Below are 15,759 nucleotides of genomic sequence, written 5' to 3'. Positions count from 1 at the left end.
TTAAATGTCTGAGATTGGATTCTAATTCCCATCTTCTTGACTCTAGGGTTAGTGCTCTATTTACTGTGCCACCTAGTTGCCCTGTAACTCTACAGTTAGCATTTTAAGGGTTTGCATGTCATAAAGTGTTGACTGAAAACTGTTTAATTCATAGTTACTTCTCTTCAATCTATTCAATCCATCATTCTTTCAAAGAAGGGACATGTATTTCTGCTACAGAATAAAAAATTGTAGAAGCCTAGAGCTTAAAAAGGACAATAGAGATCATTTAGCCCAACTCCTTCATTGGACATAAGGATAGCAATATTGATGATGATAATGATATTAAAACTTTACCAGTCAAATTTTAAAGGAATAATTGAATTGAATGATTACATTGAACTGAATAACATGCAACATAAGTTGATATTTAACCTCTCAATATCTTAGTCAATTCACTAAGACTGTAAATTATAGACTTTTGCAGATCGTCATTAAGGGAAGAAATTTACCTACCCTGATGAATCATGTCTAGGACAAAAATGAGAACAATCCATACTTACATCAACCTTGAAGTTTTAACAACATTTTTCTCCCCAATTATTAGATTAGACTGTTAGTTCTTGGAGGGCAGGAACAGGATTATTGCCTCTTTTCTGCATCCTCATCAGCAAGGTAGGTACTTAATAAAAGCTTATTGATTATTTGACAGAACAGCCATTAGAGTGTTTATTGAATAGATGAAGAAATGGAGATTTGGCAAGATTAAAATGACTGGGCCACAGCCACATCTATTACCAAAGGAGTCAGAGGTGAGAGACAATCAGGTCTCCTGAATTAAAGTACTATTTGATTCTCTCTCTCGAATAGACAAAAATTTACTAAGTTGGGCTCAGAAGAGTTAAGCAGCTTGCCCCAGCCCCCTTGACTAAAACAAAGCCATTAAGCTTAGTGACAGGCATGCTAAGAACTCGGGTCTCTAAGAACTCAGGTCTCTCTCAAGGCTATATATTTTTTCCCACTAGATCAAAAGTGATTTTCTTTAAGGTACGTCGAGGTCAGATTAGTCATCATGTCTTCCAGGATTCTCCCTAGTGTAGAAATTAAGGTTTCAGATCTGTAATTTTTCATGATTCAAGTCTTCTCTTTAAACACATACACTGAGGCACATAGGCAAAGAAGCTTACACTGACTCTTTCCCAAGCTTTAGACCCCTCCTTAGTCCCTCATGAGCCTCAAAACTGTACGCTGGTGATCCCAATGTGACTTATTTATTAAACAGCCCTTCACTGCAACTTCCTCACAGCTTTGTTTCCCAAGGTTTCAATATGTATCTGTGTTATTGTTTATCCTTGTTCTCAGTTAGCTTTCTTTGTAATAACAAAGATTTAAAAAGCATTGATGCTTCTACTTTGTTACTGTGTGTGTGTGTGTGTGTGTTAGCTGTCACTCCATGTCTAATAAAAAGTCCTGTTTCTCTTAAATTTCTTTTGTGCTATTGATGTGTCAAGTATATTTTTTCTCTTCACGTCTTTTTCAATTTGCATCTCATTTCCTGCTTCAGTTTTTCTAACCTTAATCCTATGAGCTTTCAATATTTTTTTTGTATATTTCTCCTTGGTAAACTGCCCCAGCTTCCCATTTCCCACTCCCAGGGTTCTACTCATAAAATGCAGAAAGATGTACTGGATTCTCATTCTTCCCTATTGACCCACTAAAGATTCCCAGGTTCAGTACTTTGAGCCAGAGGTAGGATCACAGTTTCAGTATGACAGCCAAACTTTAAAGGCATAAAAGGAGGCACCCTTCAAGCAATGGCTATGACAAAAAGTGATTGAAGAGTCCCACCCAATACCCATTTGTTTAGAATCACCAAAAGTCTTAAATAATTCTTTTAAAATTTTTCCTGGAGTCTTCACGGGTTTTTAGTAAAATACTCCCACATGTATTATGCTAAAAACAGAGTAGATTTATGTATAACTGAGTTCTTTTCCCAATTCTTAATGTGGTGTACTTTACTACCATACTATCCAAAAAAGCAGTTATGTTTATACTTCCTTGGTTTTTCTTTTCTCTCCATCCTCTCTTGAAGAGGAGAGGGGTCAAGTAATCATGGAGTATCAAAGAATCTTTCAATAAAAAGTGTTAAGAAATCCATTCTGTAATTGGAATACGTAGGGGAAAGTAATGTGAATATGCAAAGAATATCTTCCCTGTGGGATGGCAGGGTGTGGATAAGACAATATAAAGTGCCCCATTTCTTATCTCTTTGAAGCCTGCTCCCCCCCAAAATAAAATGCATCAAGGTATGAAAGAATAATTATAAGTACAATCTTCACTTTCTTTGGGGAAGAATATAGGACCTAGATAATCTTGGGATCAAAGCTCATCTGGTCCAACTTGCTCATTTTATAGATAAGGCAAGTGAAATCCTAGGACATCAAGTGATTTGTTCAAAATATCAGTGACTAAATATACAAGATGGGATTTGAACCTAGTCCTCTGACTCTAAAATCAGCACTCTTTCTATACTACTAAATGATTATGAGCATCTACTATGTGTCAGTCACCATCTCAAGTTCTTTAGATTCAAACAAAGGCAAAAATGGTCCCTACTTTTAATGTGAGATACCACATGAAATTGCTATTTATTTATACAGGATAAATACAGATGATGAATAGAAGTAAGGCACTAGAATTCATAGGGATAAGGAAAGTCTTCTTGTAGAAGGTGGGGTATAGTTAGGATTTGAAGGAAGGCAGATAAGTCAGGAGATGGAGGTAAAAAGGGAGAGCATTCCAGGAATGGGAAAATATCCAGATTTGGGTGATGTGGTAAAGGCAGAACAACAAAGAATTGTCATTGGCCTGTAGATACTAGTGAAGTACAAGGTATAAGAAGATTGAAAAAAATGGGAGACTAGGCAATTATGAAGGAATCTGAATGCCAACAGGGAATTTTATATTTGATCTTAAAAGGCACTGGAGTTCATTAAATAAAGAGCTGATATAATCATACCTGTTTAGAAAGATTACTCTGGCAGATCAGTGAAGGATGGAATGGATTAGGGAGAGACTTGTGGCAGGGAGATCCACCAGCAAGCTGTTATAATGGACTAAATGTGAGATGATGAAGTCCCACACCAGACTGGTAGCAGCATCAGAAAAGAGGGGGTCATATAAAAGAGTTGTTATGAAGGTAAAGTGCCATTTCTCCCTTTATATCAATATTCCTAAACTAATTTATTGCTGTGGTTAAGACCTCAAAACCCTCAATCTCTCAGAACTTCCTTAGGTCATGATGTGTTAGAAGATAGATAAGTAGGTCTACACATTTTTTATAGGTATATTGGGGATAAATAGATAAACACATATAGAAACTTAGAAGAAGAGTCGGGGCTGGATTTATGTGTGAATGATACATAAACACATATATACATACGTGTGATATATAAATACACACTTAAATACACACAGACATTTACATATGCATATATGTATCTATCTCCAACCTTGATCTTTCCCTTGAACTTCAATTTCCTATCACCAACTCCTTGCTGGGCATTTCAAACTAGATGTACCAGAGACATCTCAAACTTAATATATCTAAAACTGAACTTATCTTTTGCCCCAGAACCTACCTCTCCTCCATACTTCCTTATTTATGTTGAAATATCTCAGTTCTTCCAGTCTCCTAGGTTTACAACCTAGGATATTATCTTCAAACCTTCATTTTCCTTCTCCCCACATACCTCTTGCATTTCTTTCTATTTAAACAGCTAAGTTAACTACCCTAAGTTCAGACCTTCATTAGTTCTTGCCCAGATTATTACAACTGTCTCCTAATTGGTGGTCCTGTCTCATGTATCTTCCTATTTTGGCCCATCTTCCACACTGTTGTCAAAGTTATTTCTCTTAACTGCAGATATTGCCATGTAGTCTCCCTGCTCAATAATATGCAATGACTTAACCAAGCTCAATAATGGATTTATAGTGGAGTTGTAAATTGGTACAGCCATTTTGAAAACATTTGAGAACATTGTTCAAAAAAAAGTAACTAAACCACACATAATCTTTGACCTACTGATGCCACTACTATGCCTATATGTCAAAGAGATCAAAGAAAGGGAAAATCCTACATGTAAAAACTATTTATAATAATCCTTCTGAAGTGACAAAGAACAGACAACCAAGGGAGTATCTATCATTTGGAGAATTATCAAACAATTATGGCATGTGACTATAATGGTGTTCTAAGAAATGATGAACGAAATCATTTTAGAGAAAACTCAAAAGACTTGTTCAAACTGATTGAAGAGTGAAGTGAGCAGAATAAGTGAGCAGAAGAATAATTTGTATGTCAATTATTTTGTAGAGATAAACAATGTAAAGAAATTTTAGAATCCTGATCAATTCAGTGGCTATCCATGGAGCCCAAAAGTGTAATGATTAGTTAGTTATTCACCTCCTAACAGAGGAGTGATGAACTGAGGATGCAGAAGGAGGCATATACTTGTTTGAATGTGGCTACAATCAGAGTTATTTTGCTTGACTATGAATATATGTTTTTTTAAAAAAAATGTTTCTGTTCTTTTGATATTTAGGGGTCATGGGAAGAAGGAAACCCCACTGTTGTTCATTAAAAAAAGAACTTTAATTTTTTCAAATTAATCTGATTAACCTTGCCTCAAGAATAAACCTCTCTATTTACTGTAATAGAGTACAAACCCCTCTATTAATTGTAAAATCCTTCAGAAACTGACCCTAAACTATTTACGGTATCATTGCACATTTCTCCCTCAACAAAGTACCTAGAATATACCAAATTCTTAATAAATACTTGTTTTCTTGACTTGACTTATATATACTCTGCAAATGAGCCAAATTTACCTCCATTCTCTTCATGCTATGCCCTGTCTCTGTGTCTTTCTACTATCTATTCCCAATGCTTGGAAGGCCTCTTTCCTTGCCTACACTTCATAGGATCTCTCTCCCTTCAGTTAATGAATAAGCGAATTTAAAAACATTTATTAAGTTCTTTCTACATAACAAGCACTGTGCTGAATACAGAAGGCAAAACTTGAAAAATCCTTTATGGTTCCTGGCATTCTAATTAGAAGAGACAATATATATAAGAACATTCAGCTACAAAGACAATGAACTCTTTCTATATTCTTTCTGAGTGAATTCATTATCTGTCATGAGATAAGATTTCGTCTCTTTAGAGATGACTCAAATCTATATGTCTAGTCCTTATGTAGCCTGGGAATGGGGAAGGAGGAGAGCAGAAGAGAAGGGAAGAGAGGGAATGTATTGATGAAATATTTCTCGTGTCACAAACTGCAGGTTGGCATCTCCACCTGAAAATCTTCTGGGCATCTCAAACTCATTGCTTCCAAAATAGGATTCATTGTCTTCCTCTCTTCCCCAACTTTCCCATAACTTCCTCATTTTTCTTTGGGACATCTTCCCAATCACTCTTGTTTCCAACTTGGAGTCAATCTCTATTATCTTTTTCCAACACTATTCAGTCTATCATCAAGCTTTGTTGATTCTTCCATATTAACTCTCTTGTGCATCTTGCCAACGTGCCAAATACATTGGATAGCCTAGAGTCCAATTCTATCCATTGCACAAAATCATAATTCATACTAGAGAAGTTTTTGAAAAGCCTTCATATCTTTTACAACTATACCTATATCTTCAATCATATGACCACATCTCTATTTTAGGCCCTTATCATCTTCCTCTGAGACTATTGCTTTTCTGGCTTGATCTCCTACCAACCTAACTTCCCACCAATGTATTTTTCTAAAGGACTTGAAATTCACAGATCTTTCCTACCAAAGAAGCATAGTGCTTCCCTATTGCTTCTGGGATAAAATATACAAAAGTACTATTTGACTTTTAAAGTCTTTTACCATCTGACTCCAAGCTATCTTTCCAAAATTTATATTACATTCGCTATCCCTCAGGTACTCCATGTTCCAGACAAACTGGCCTTCTTGCAATTCCTTGGACAGGATATTCCATTTCCCACTTCCCCAACTTTCTACAATCCATTCGCCATGCATAGAAACCTCTCCTTTCATTAAAGGCTCAGCTCAGGTGTCATTTCCTACACAATGCTATTTACTCTCTCCAAATATTTGTAATCTCTCCCCAATAGCCCTATAGAGATTATTTTGTCCTTGCTTAGTATATATTTCATATTTGCTGATCTAAGTTCATGATGATGTTTCCTGTAAAATACATATTTCTTGAAGGCAAATCTAATTTTCTTTTTGTGATTTTGTAACTCTGATACCTAATGTTGCACCTGAACTAGCTAAATTAAATTTACTCACAGGAATCAGAACCAATGCAAAGGTTAAAACTTGAAGTCTCTATACCCAAATTAAAGAAAAACCCTCACCCTTGTGAGCTACTACTTGCTGCAGGTCTTAAGACTTTCCCATGATACTGACAAGTAATCACAAAATACCCATACACAGACATGGAGAGTGGCATTTCTGGCATTCAAAATTTGAACTTATAAAAATTAATATGTAAAAGCATCCTTGTTGCTCATCCCTTCCTTCCCCCCCCCCTTTTCCTTCCCCAAATGACCTTGTGTTTGGAGCCAGTTTGGCACACAGCAAAAAAAAAAAATACTAAACTTAGGGAGGAAAAATGAGGTTGAATCCAAGACTATACATGAATAAACTGACTAGGTGTGTGACAACTGGAAAATCTTAACTTTTCAGTGTTTCAGTTTTCCAAACTGTAAAATGGGGATAATAATAGGAAAATCATTGAAAAACTTCTTTCAGGGGTGGCTAGGTGGCATAGTGGATAGAGCACCGGCCCTGGAGTCAGGAGTACCTGAGTTCAAACTGGCCTCAGACACTTAATAAATTACCTAGCTGGGTGGCCTTGGGCAAGCCACTTAACCCCATTTGCCTTGCAAAAACCTAAAAAAAACCTTCTTTCCACACTTATTCTGATCCTCTGGACTTAATATCTGTTCCCTAGGTACCTTTTCAGGAGCTGAGGACACCTCTTCTGATTATGAGTTGCTACTCAGAACTGCTATTAGAGGAAGTCCTCTGACCAGAAACACTAATTCCTTTTCTGGATTCACTCTAATTTCTCTGTATTTTAATATCTTGCCTTCTTCCAGTGAGAACATTTTGCTGTTCAGTTCCTTTTCGTGCATATTCTTCTTCCCTTAGAAATATACTCCCCATTTTTCTTTTTTTGCTTATATTTGTATTTACAGTACCTATCACACAGTAATCTTGGAATAAATGCTCTCTATCTCTCTCTACCCCTCTACCTGTCTAAGCTGCATTTGTTTGCCCTAGGTGACCATGTAAATTACCTACTTTTAGATCTCATTCTGGGTGTAAATATACCTAAATTTTTGGCAAATAATTTACCCTTGTTTCTTGCAATGGCTATCTCCATAGCATTACAGAAACAACCTTTGTTTCTTCTCTTCCAATTCTTCTTCTTCTTCTTCTTCTTCTTCTTCTTCTTCATCATCATCATCATCTTCATCTTCATTTTCTCCTCCTTTTCCTCCTCATTCTCCACCTCTTTTTTCCTTCTCTTCTTTCTCCTTCTTCTTCCTCTTCTTCCTCTTCTGTTTTCATCATCTTCTTTTTCATCTTCATATTTTCCTTATCGTATTCTTCCTCCTCCTCTTTCTTCTTCTACTCCATTTATGACTCTATCATTTTCCTCAATAGTCCAAAATAAACAGTATGATGAGTGATTTTGGTCTATGGGGGAAGAGGAGATGTAGGAGAGAAGGAATTGTTTTTTTTCCAAACTGGCATGGTAGACTCTAACTCACTGCTACATTAATTGAATATTCCATACCCATCATTCTTAAGAAAACTTGTACAAATAAGAGATGCAGATGACATGGTCCTGGACCTCAAAAAGTCAATAATAAGATATGGAAGATAAACACATAAAATTCTAATGGATTGAGTTTCATGCCTACCCTTCCTCCAAGGTTCATTTCAGTTCTCACCTATCATCCTGTAAACTTCAGAATAACTCCAAAAGAGAAACAGGAATGAGACTGATATTATACCTGTATAAAAATCAGTTAATCAAAAGGCATTTATCCAGGGCCTATTATGTGCCAATTACTTTGCCAAGAACTAGGGATACTAACAAAGACAAAAACAACCAACAATAATAACGAAATAAAACTAGTCTTTGCCTTCAAGGAGTTTACATATTATTGGGGGGGGGGGTATGCAAATAAATAGCCAAATACAAGCTGCATGAAGAGTCAAAGGAATCTTAGAAAAGATTCAGGTGAATGTGTTTGAAAGTATGAGCTGACATTGAAAGAAGTCAGGCAGAGTTTCCAAGAGGCAGAGGTGAAGGGGGAAAGCATTACCAGCATAAAAAAAACCAGTCAGGACAAAGGAATGAAGCTTCTAATGGACATTTGAGGTAAAAGTAGTTTTGCACCCCACTTTAAGATGAGGAAACTAAGACCATAGAAATAAAGGGAGTGGCACCAGATTGCACCTGTACTAAATAGCAGAGCCAGGGTTCAACCTCAGTTCACCTGATTCCAAATTCAGGACTTCTCCCTCTGTATCACAAGGAGATAGAATTAGTCACAGAATGTTTTCTGGAAGAAATGAGTTCTGAATTGGCTCTTGAAGGAAGTCTTGGGTAGGGGTTGGCAGACTGGACAGGGGAAGGCATTCCAGGTGGAAAGGAAATGACCTGAGCCAAAGTGCAAAACTGACATTAAGTAAGAAGTGGGTTGAGGGCAATAAGGTGACTGAATGGTTTGGAATGCAGGGGCCATGCTGAAAAATAACAAAGGATAAGGTTTCCTCTTGCTGTAAGTCTGAAATAACTGCCCCAAAGGAACCAGCTTTCACTTTACATCCACTATTACAAGGAAGAAAGACAGAAAGAAAGAAAGACAGACAGACATACAGAAAGAAAGAAGAGAGAGAGAGAAAAGAGGGGAAGAGAGAAAGAGAAAGAAGAGAGAAAGAAAAGAGGAAGGAAGGAAGGAAGGAAGGAAGGAAGGAAGGAAGGAAGGAAGGAAGGAAGGAAGGAAGGAAAGGAAGAAAGAGAGAGGGAGGCTGGAAGAAGGGTTGAGAGAAAGAGAAGGGAGAAAGGGAATAAATAGGAGAGAGGGAGAGAAGAAAAGAAAGGAAAAAAGGACAGAGGAAAGGAAAGGAGGAGGGAGAGAAGCAGAGAGGAAGGAAGGAATAAAAAGAGGGAGGAAAAGATAAAGGAAGAAAAGAAAGGAAAGAAAATGAAAAGCACAAGAAAGAAAAAAATAAGTCTCATAGAAGGCAGCATGCAAAAATTTTTAACTAGGGTATCCTGCACAACATTTTGTCTTGGCTTCCTCCTGAACTCTCTTCTCTTCACCTTGCTTGCCTCTGTATCTGTTTTCCCTCAGTCTGACTTTGATACTACTCAGTCCTTCTTAGTATTTTTAGATTACTTTTGATTTGAAACAAAAAATTTTCTTCCAAATGTTTTCCTCTTCCTTTCTCTACTTCTCAGTCTCTTTCACCCCACTCTTGCCAGTATCTTTTTCTTTTCCCTTCTACCTCCATTTCCTTTTCTCTTTATTTTTCTTTCAATCCTCATGTGCCCATATCCCCTCTTATTCCTCCTCCCCTCCCTCTGTGTATACCTCTCCTTCCAGCTTTGGTGTCAAAAGCCAATATCTGGTCCTTCAAAATCTGCCCTACCCAGAGGGCCCCAGACAACACTTTAGAATAATCTTACTGTCAAGAAAACTGGCTGGACTCATTCCCAGGCAGGGAGGAGCTGCGGTTAGGGATGCACTAGCCAAGAAGCTTCTTGTCTGCCTGAGTAATGGGGTAGGGGAATGGTCAATTCTCAACCATAAGTGTAATGTCAGCAGTTCCATAGGGCAGGTGGGAAACTGTGCTTCTAAGTCTTCTGAATCCATTTCAGCAGAGAGACAGTATGACCTTAGTCTTTGGATGCTGGAACTTATGAAAACTGAGAGGTCCGAGGAAGAAAAAGACAGAACAATAAAAAAAAAAATCTCATATTCTCACAACCTTAGGAAAAGGCAAAAGCCCCAAACTCAAATTCTAACTCCATCTTCTGGCTTCCTTCCTTCTATCCTAATGCAGAAGGAGTAACAGAAGGGAATGCTCAGGCTCTGTTTGATCTCTTCCCAGCTCACAGAGTGTTTATCTCCCTCCCTCCTTGGTCCCCTACCCCCAAAGCCTTCCTCCTCCCTTCCCTCCTTACCCCCTGCCCTGGAGATGATTCACTCTTTCATTCCATCCTCCCCACCCCACTGCCATCTGTTTTCCTAATGATGGCATCAGATGAGCTGTTTTGTTGGCCTTCATCATATAACAAAGCATCCTCCATGCTAACTAACTAGTATTCCTCATTTATTCCCCTCAAAATGCTTTAAAAATGATGGTTTTCCTTATCCCTACCCTATCACCTCCCCCCATTATTTTCTCTTCCCCCACCCATTAACTGCACCCTCTCTCTTGGACTCATGTACATCATGATTTTATCGAGAAACTGGATCCAATAAAAAGAGAGACACAAATGAATAGGGGGATTAATGTGTGTGTATTTGGCACCAGGGGGATTTAGAAGTGGGGGTGCTGGAAGACAAGACAGTCCAACTGCTCAGGCTCCAATGAGCAAGGATGAGCCAGGATTACCCAAGTGTTACTGCTAAGTAGCTTAATTATTCCCAGTGAAAGCTTTGGAAGACAAACCTGTGGTGGTTGAGGATGGAATAAGTAAGTATTTGTCATTGACCAGTTCCAGGGTGGGAAGGTTTCAAGTAAAGTGGATCCCTCCCCCCCACTTTCCGCACATGTCAATTCTCTTTCATCATTCCCTTTTGAGATAGCCCCCCCCCCCCAAAGGCTCAGAACCTTTTCCCTGCAGAAACACTATGCTTATATTTTTATCTTATATCCACTCTAACCCTTCTGATTTGTTAAAGTAGTAATCTGCTAGATTCCTGACCTAGAAAGTCAACTGGAGAACAGAGATTTGAATAGAACATGTATTAAAGCAACATTGGACCAGTCTAAGTTGAATAAAATACAGGTTTTAGAGTTAGAAGAACTGGGTCCAAATATCACCTTCAATGACCTTGAATTTATCCCTAAACCTCTCTAGTATTCAGCTCCTTATTCATAAAATAAGGGGATTGAACACAAAGACATTTGAATTCTTTTCCAGCTCTAAACCATCCATCCTCTGACTCTGTTGTATGATTCCAGCTATTCCGCAAATCATCAAGTCTAATTTCAGACTAATCAAAACAAATCTTGGAACATTTCTTTTTTGTTCAAATGAGATTATATATATATGTGTGTGTGTGTGTGTGTGTGTGTGTGTGTGTGTATGATATATAATTTATAAAATGCATTGCTAAACATAAAGCACTATAATACAGGCTAGTTATTAGTAGTAGTAATAATTTTTCCTTCACTAGGCTAAGACTTGATTTCATCTACAAGTAAAAATACTGCCACAGATATCTTTTAGATACTCCGAAAGCCCTTGACCAAATTTAGATTCTAATTATTTCACTCAAAGAATTGCCAACTTCAGAAGACCCATCTTCTAATTTGTGGAGGTTTCAAAAAGTTCAGTGTTGTAAGAAAGAAGTTAACGAAAGGATCCTCTTTTAATGGACTAAATAAGGATGTCACAAATTCTTTACTAAGACAGGACATGGGAGGGGAGGAATAAAATAGCTTACCTCACATGATTGGATGCAGTGAACCAGGCTGGGATCTGGGTGCCACCTCCGTCTACCAGTACATACTATATTCTGAGAAGGAAAAGGAGGAAAATAAATTATTAGTTCAATGTAAAGATAAATCAAAGAGACCCATAGCTTTCCTAACCTTAGGGCCACTTTATGAGACTCATAGATCCTTGTGAGTTCAACCTACCATGGCTAATCTCCCAGGATATCCTTCTATTAAGAGGAAAACAGTTGTTTGTAGAATTAAAAAAAAAAAAGGTCTCTGAATTTATAATTCAAGAAACTGTATTGGGATTTTGACTTAACTTCTTACTTTCTGTGTGATCTTAAGCAAGTCACTGCTCGCCAAGCCTCAGTTTCCTGAGTAACAAAGTAGAATTGGACAAGATGACCTTCAAGCTCCCTTCCAGCAATAAATCTATGATCCTGCATTCTATCAAAGGGGCCAGAGTGAAGCAAACTTTCCTGAAGTCTTCCCACCTCATAGAATGACCTTATAGGAAGTAATCAGGTTCTAAGTAGACATGGCTCCTTGGACCTCCGATGTAAATGTCTAAATAAGGAATAGAAGTCCATTGAGTTCTCACTGTGATCTTGTCAAAGTTATAAATCTTTCCCTTCCATAGGCCATAAAAGGGGGAACACTCATTGTTTAAGCACCTCGTAAATGTAGCTCTTTGAAGCAGCTGGGGATCAGTATGACACCAAAGGAAAGCTTGGGGGGGCAGTTCACTCCTGCCCAACACCCAGTTCTCCCATATTTCAAAACATCACTGCTGTTTGCCCACAAGACTTTGTTTGCCGTCCTTTGCCCTGGGTGAAACTCACTGTTGACATATCTAAGTACTTTTCAATATTGCTGGCTTCAAAAGTTCCAGGGAACTCTCTTCAGAGAAAACAAGCTGATCCAAAACAGGAACAAAAACTCTTTTCCCATCTGGCTACCCTCTCTATTTCCCATCCACCCACCCCCAGGCACCAGCATTTCAAACACCAATATTTGGAAGAAAAGAATAGTTTGGCAAGGTGAGAGTTCTTCCTTTAAAAAAATGTTTATACCGCCTCCTAAAATTGAAGCAGTATATTTTATAATACATATACAGTACAACAATTAGATTACTGATGCACTCATTAGACAGGCAGTTCAATCAATAATTAAAACAGGACCTACCGGATTTATTTTATATGGGGGGTGGGTGGGTGAGTGATGAAGCATCTCTATTACGCATATCCTGGAATATCCATTCCCTCCCAATGAAATTCCGCTTTTAGACTAAACTCTATTCCCCCAATAAAAATCCCAACCATTTAAACCCATTTAATTTAGAATTGTGATAAAAACAAAGATATGGCTAAAGGCAACATTGTGTTATGCAGGGGAAAAAGAATGAAAAAGCCGAGAAATACAATAAAGGGAATGGGGGATAAGTTGTGTCAACTTAAGAAAGGCTGCTTTAAACCACTTTAGAATTACTCACTGATATATAAGCAATTAATACCCATAAGTGATATTGGCCATCTATTAAAGCAGTTCTATCAAGAGTGTTGCTTGGCAATGTCTACAAGTTTTGCTAGTTGCAAATAATGACCATCATATGTTTTAAAACACTTTGTAATTCAGATAGTCATTCTTCCTGAAATAGTCTAGATTTTGACAAGTATTATAGTTATTTATTTGCGTACATGTCTAGTCTCCCTTACAAGACAATAAATACCTTATGGGTCACAATTGGTTTTCATTCATCATAGTATTTCCCCTCCCTCACACACTTACCACACTACTTTCCATCTAGTAAGCATTCAGTAAAAAGCTAGATGAAGGAATGAAAGAGAGGGGATGTTTAATCTTTTTTAACAACACTCATAGCTGAAGCCTCAAGGCATTCTGAGGATGAGATAGGAAACAGCATATGCCAAGAAATCAAATCACCCCTAACAACTTTTCCACAATCTCCCCTCTGATAATGATAGAAACAGCCCAGGATTTTGAAGCCAAAAACCAAGGGAATAGTAGAGTCAATAGACCTATTTCTAATTCAGCACCCAAAGCCATCTTTGAGGGGAGAAAACACTGAGAAGCTAGGGTCCATCTCCCTCATCACCATGAATAATAACTACTGGCTAACTGCCAATAACAGATGGACAAGTTCAGGAACCCTCAGTTTGACTGTATCCACAGACCACCTTCTTCCACTGAGACAACTCTTATGGACAAGGGGCCAGTTATCCAATAACCCCAACCAACATCCAATTTCAATTCACAAGGCAGACAAACCATCCTAGCTGAAGCAACAAGAGACCCTGAAGAAGAGACAAAAGGCAGCGTGTCCCAAGAAGGTTAAAAGCATTATTTTCATCTTGAGCATCATCTCTCCTCAGACTCTGAGGAACCTGAACCTAAGAATTTTGAGAATAACGGTGCTTACAAGTACATTGTTCATGGTTCAACAAGAAAAACTGATTATGAATTCATCATTGGAGAAGACATTAAAGTATGCTAGCAATTTGCTTACCATGTGCCATGGAACCCTAAGATCTCATTAAGCACCTCTAAAAGATCTGTGGAGAAAAATATGGCAACTTTCCAAAATAAAACACCAAAATTTGATCCTGGTATCTTTCATTTTTATCAGATTGACTAACTTTGGATACCACAGTTAATATTGTAATTTATTTGGGGTTCCATAACATGCAATCATACAGTCAATTGGTTAATAAGCAGCTATTAAGCATTTGACATGTACCAGGGACCATAATATATTGGGAAAACAGAGGCAAAAATAAAACAATCCCTGCCTTCATGAACATTAAAAGGTAGATATCTCTCTGTTCACAAATTAGAACACACAGAAATACAAATTTCTGGATTTTAAAATCTTGACTAAGCAGGAAGAACTTTATAATCCTCACCTCTCCTAGAAATGTCAAATTTTAGAGTTGGTCTATTTAGCAGCTCTCCAAACACAGGATAGCTCTCCTCTTCAAAACTCTTGCCAGAAGGATATGCAATCTCTTCCCTAAGTAATTTTATTTTAATACAAAGTCATATCAAGAAAGAGAAAGTGCCAATTATAAGGAGGTAGGGGAAGGGAAGAATGGCCTCCAGCAGATAGTGTTACAGATAGTGGATTTGGAAGGAAATTTTAAATTCTAAGATGAATAGGGAAGGAGAAAATGTTATACAGTGAAAGAAAGAATTGCTCAGAATTGTACAAAATGAAATTGTATGAAATTTGAGTCAGTAGATAGAAGAGTGTGTGTGTGTGTGTGTTGTGTGTGTGTGTACATGTGTGTCCATGAAATAGTTAACTTTCCAGTTTCACTCTAACAGAAAGTATATTAAGGGAAATAATATAAAATAAAGTTAAAAGATAAGATGGAAGTCATGCTACAGATGGCCTGCAGTGACAACATGAAGAACTTACAGTTTATCCTATAGGTAAAATGGAGTTATTAAAGATTTTTATTGTAGAAGTGACATGATCAGATCTCTATAGTGAGAATATAAATTTGATATCCATGTGAAGGAAAAATAGAAGAGACTGAAAGAAAAGAAATCAAGTAAGAGTCTATTGCAGTCATCCACATGAAAGATGATGAGTCTTACTGAAAAGCTGCAGAATATAAGAGGTGGTATACATGGGGGGAGGGGGCTTGTGGAGCAGAGGACATTTGAATTGAACTTAAGTAGATGGAACTTATTTTAAGAAAGGAAAGAAATTCCATCAATGTCAATGTACATTGATAGAGAAAAAATTATACTAGTGGCATATGAACAAAATGAAATATTACTGCACTATAAGAAATAATATGAAAGAATTCAGAGAAGCAGATTTATGTGACTTGATTTAGTAAATTAAATAGAAAATTAAAATGATATATATATATATGGCTACAACAACGTATATGGAAAGAACAATAAAATGAATTTGAGTGCAATAAAATTATAATGACCACACTACACAGGAGAAATAAGAAAATATATCTCATCCCTTTCATTAGAGGTGTGA

General features: G+C 37.4%; 1 protein-coding gene across 1 annotated transcript in view; it reads right to left on the bottom strand.

The window, feature by feature from the left end:
* LOC141511886 (pappalysin-2-like) overlaps positions 1-15,759 on the bottom strand; it is an 81,700-nt gene that overhangs the window by 48,801 nt on the left and 17,140 nt on the right. The window contains exon 5 of the mRNA XM_074220882.1: positions 11,741-11,812. Within this exon, the coding sequence (XP_074076983.1) occupies positions 11,741-11,812 (72 nt within the window). The remainder of the gene's footprint in view (positions 1-11,740; positions 11,813-15,759) is intronic.

Source organism: Macrotis lagotis, chromosome 2 (genome assembly GCF_037893015.1).
Source record: "Macrotis lagotis isolate mMagLag1 chromosome 2, bilby.v1.9.chrom.fasta, whole genome shotgun sequence".
In the NCBI taxonomy this organism is placed as follows: Eukaryota; Metazoa; Chordata; class Mammalia; order Peramelemorphia; family Peramelidae; genus Macrotis; species Macrotis lagotis.
Note: the sequence above shows the minus strand (reverse complement) of the source record. Positions and strands in the feature narration are given on the sequence as shown.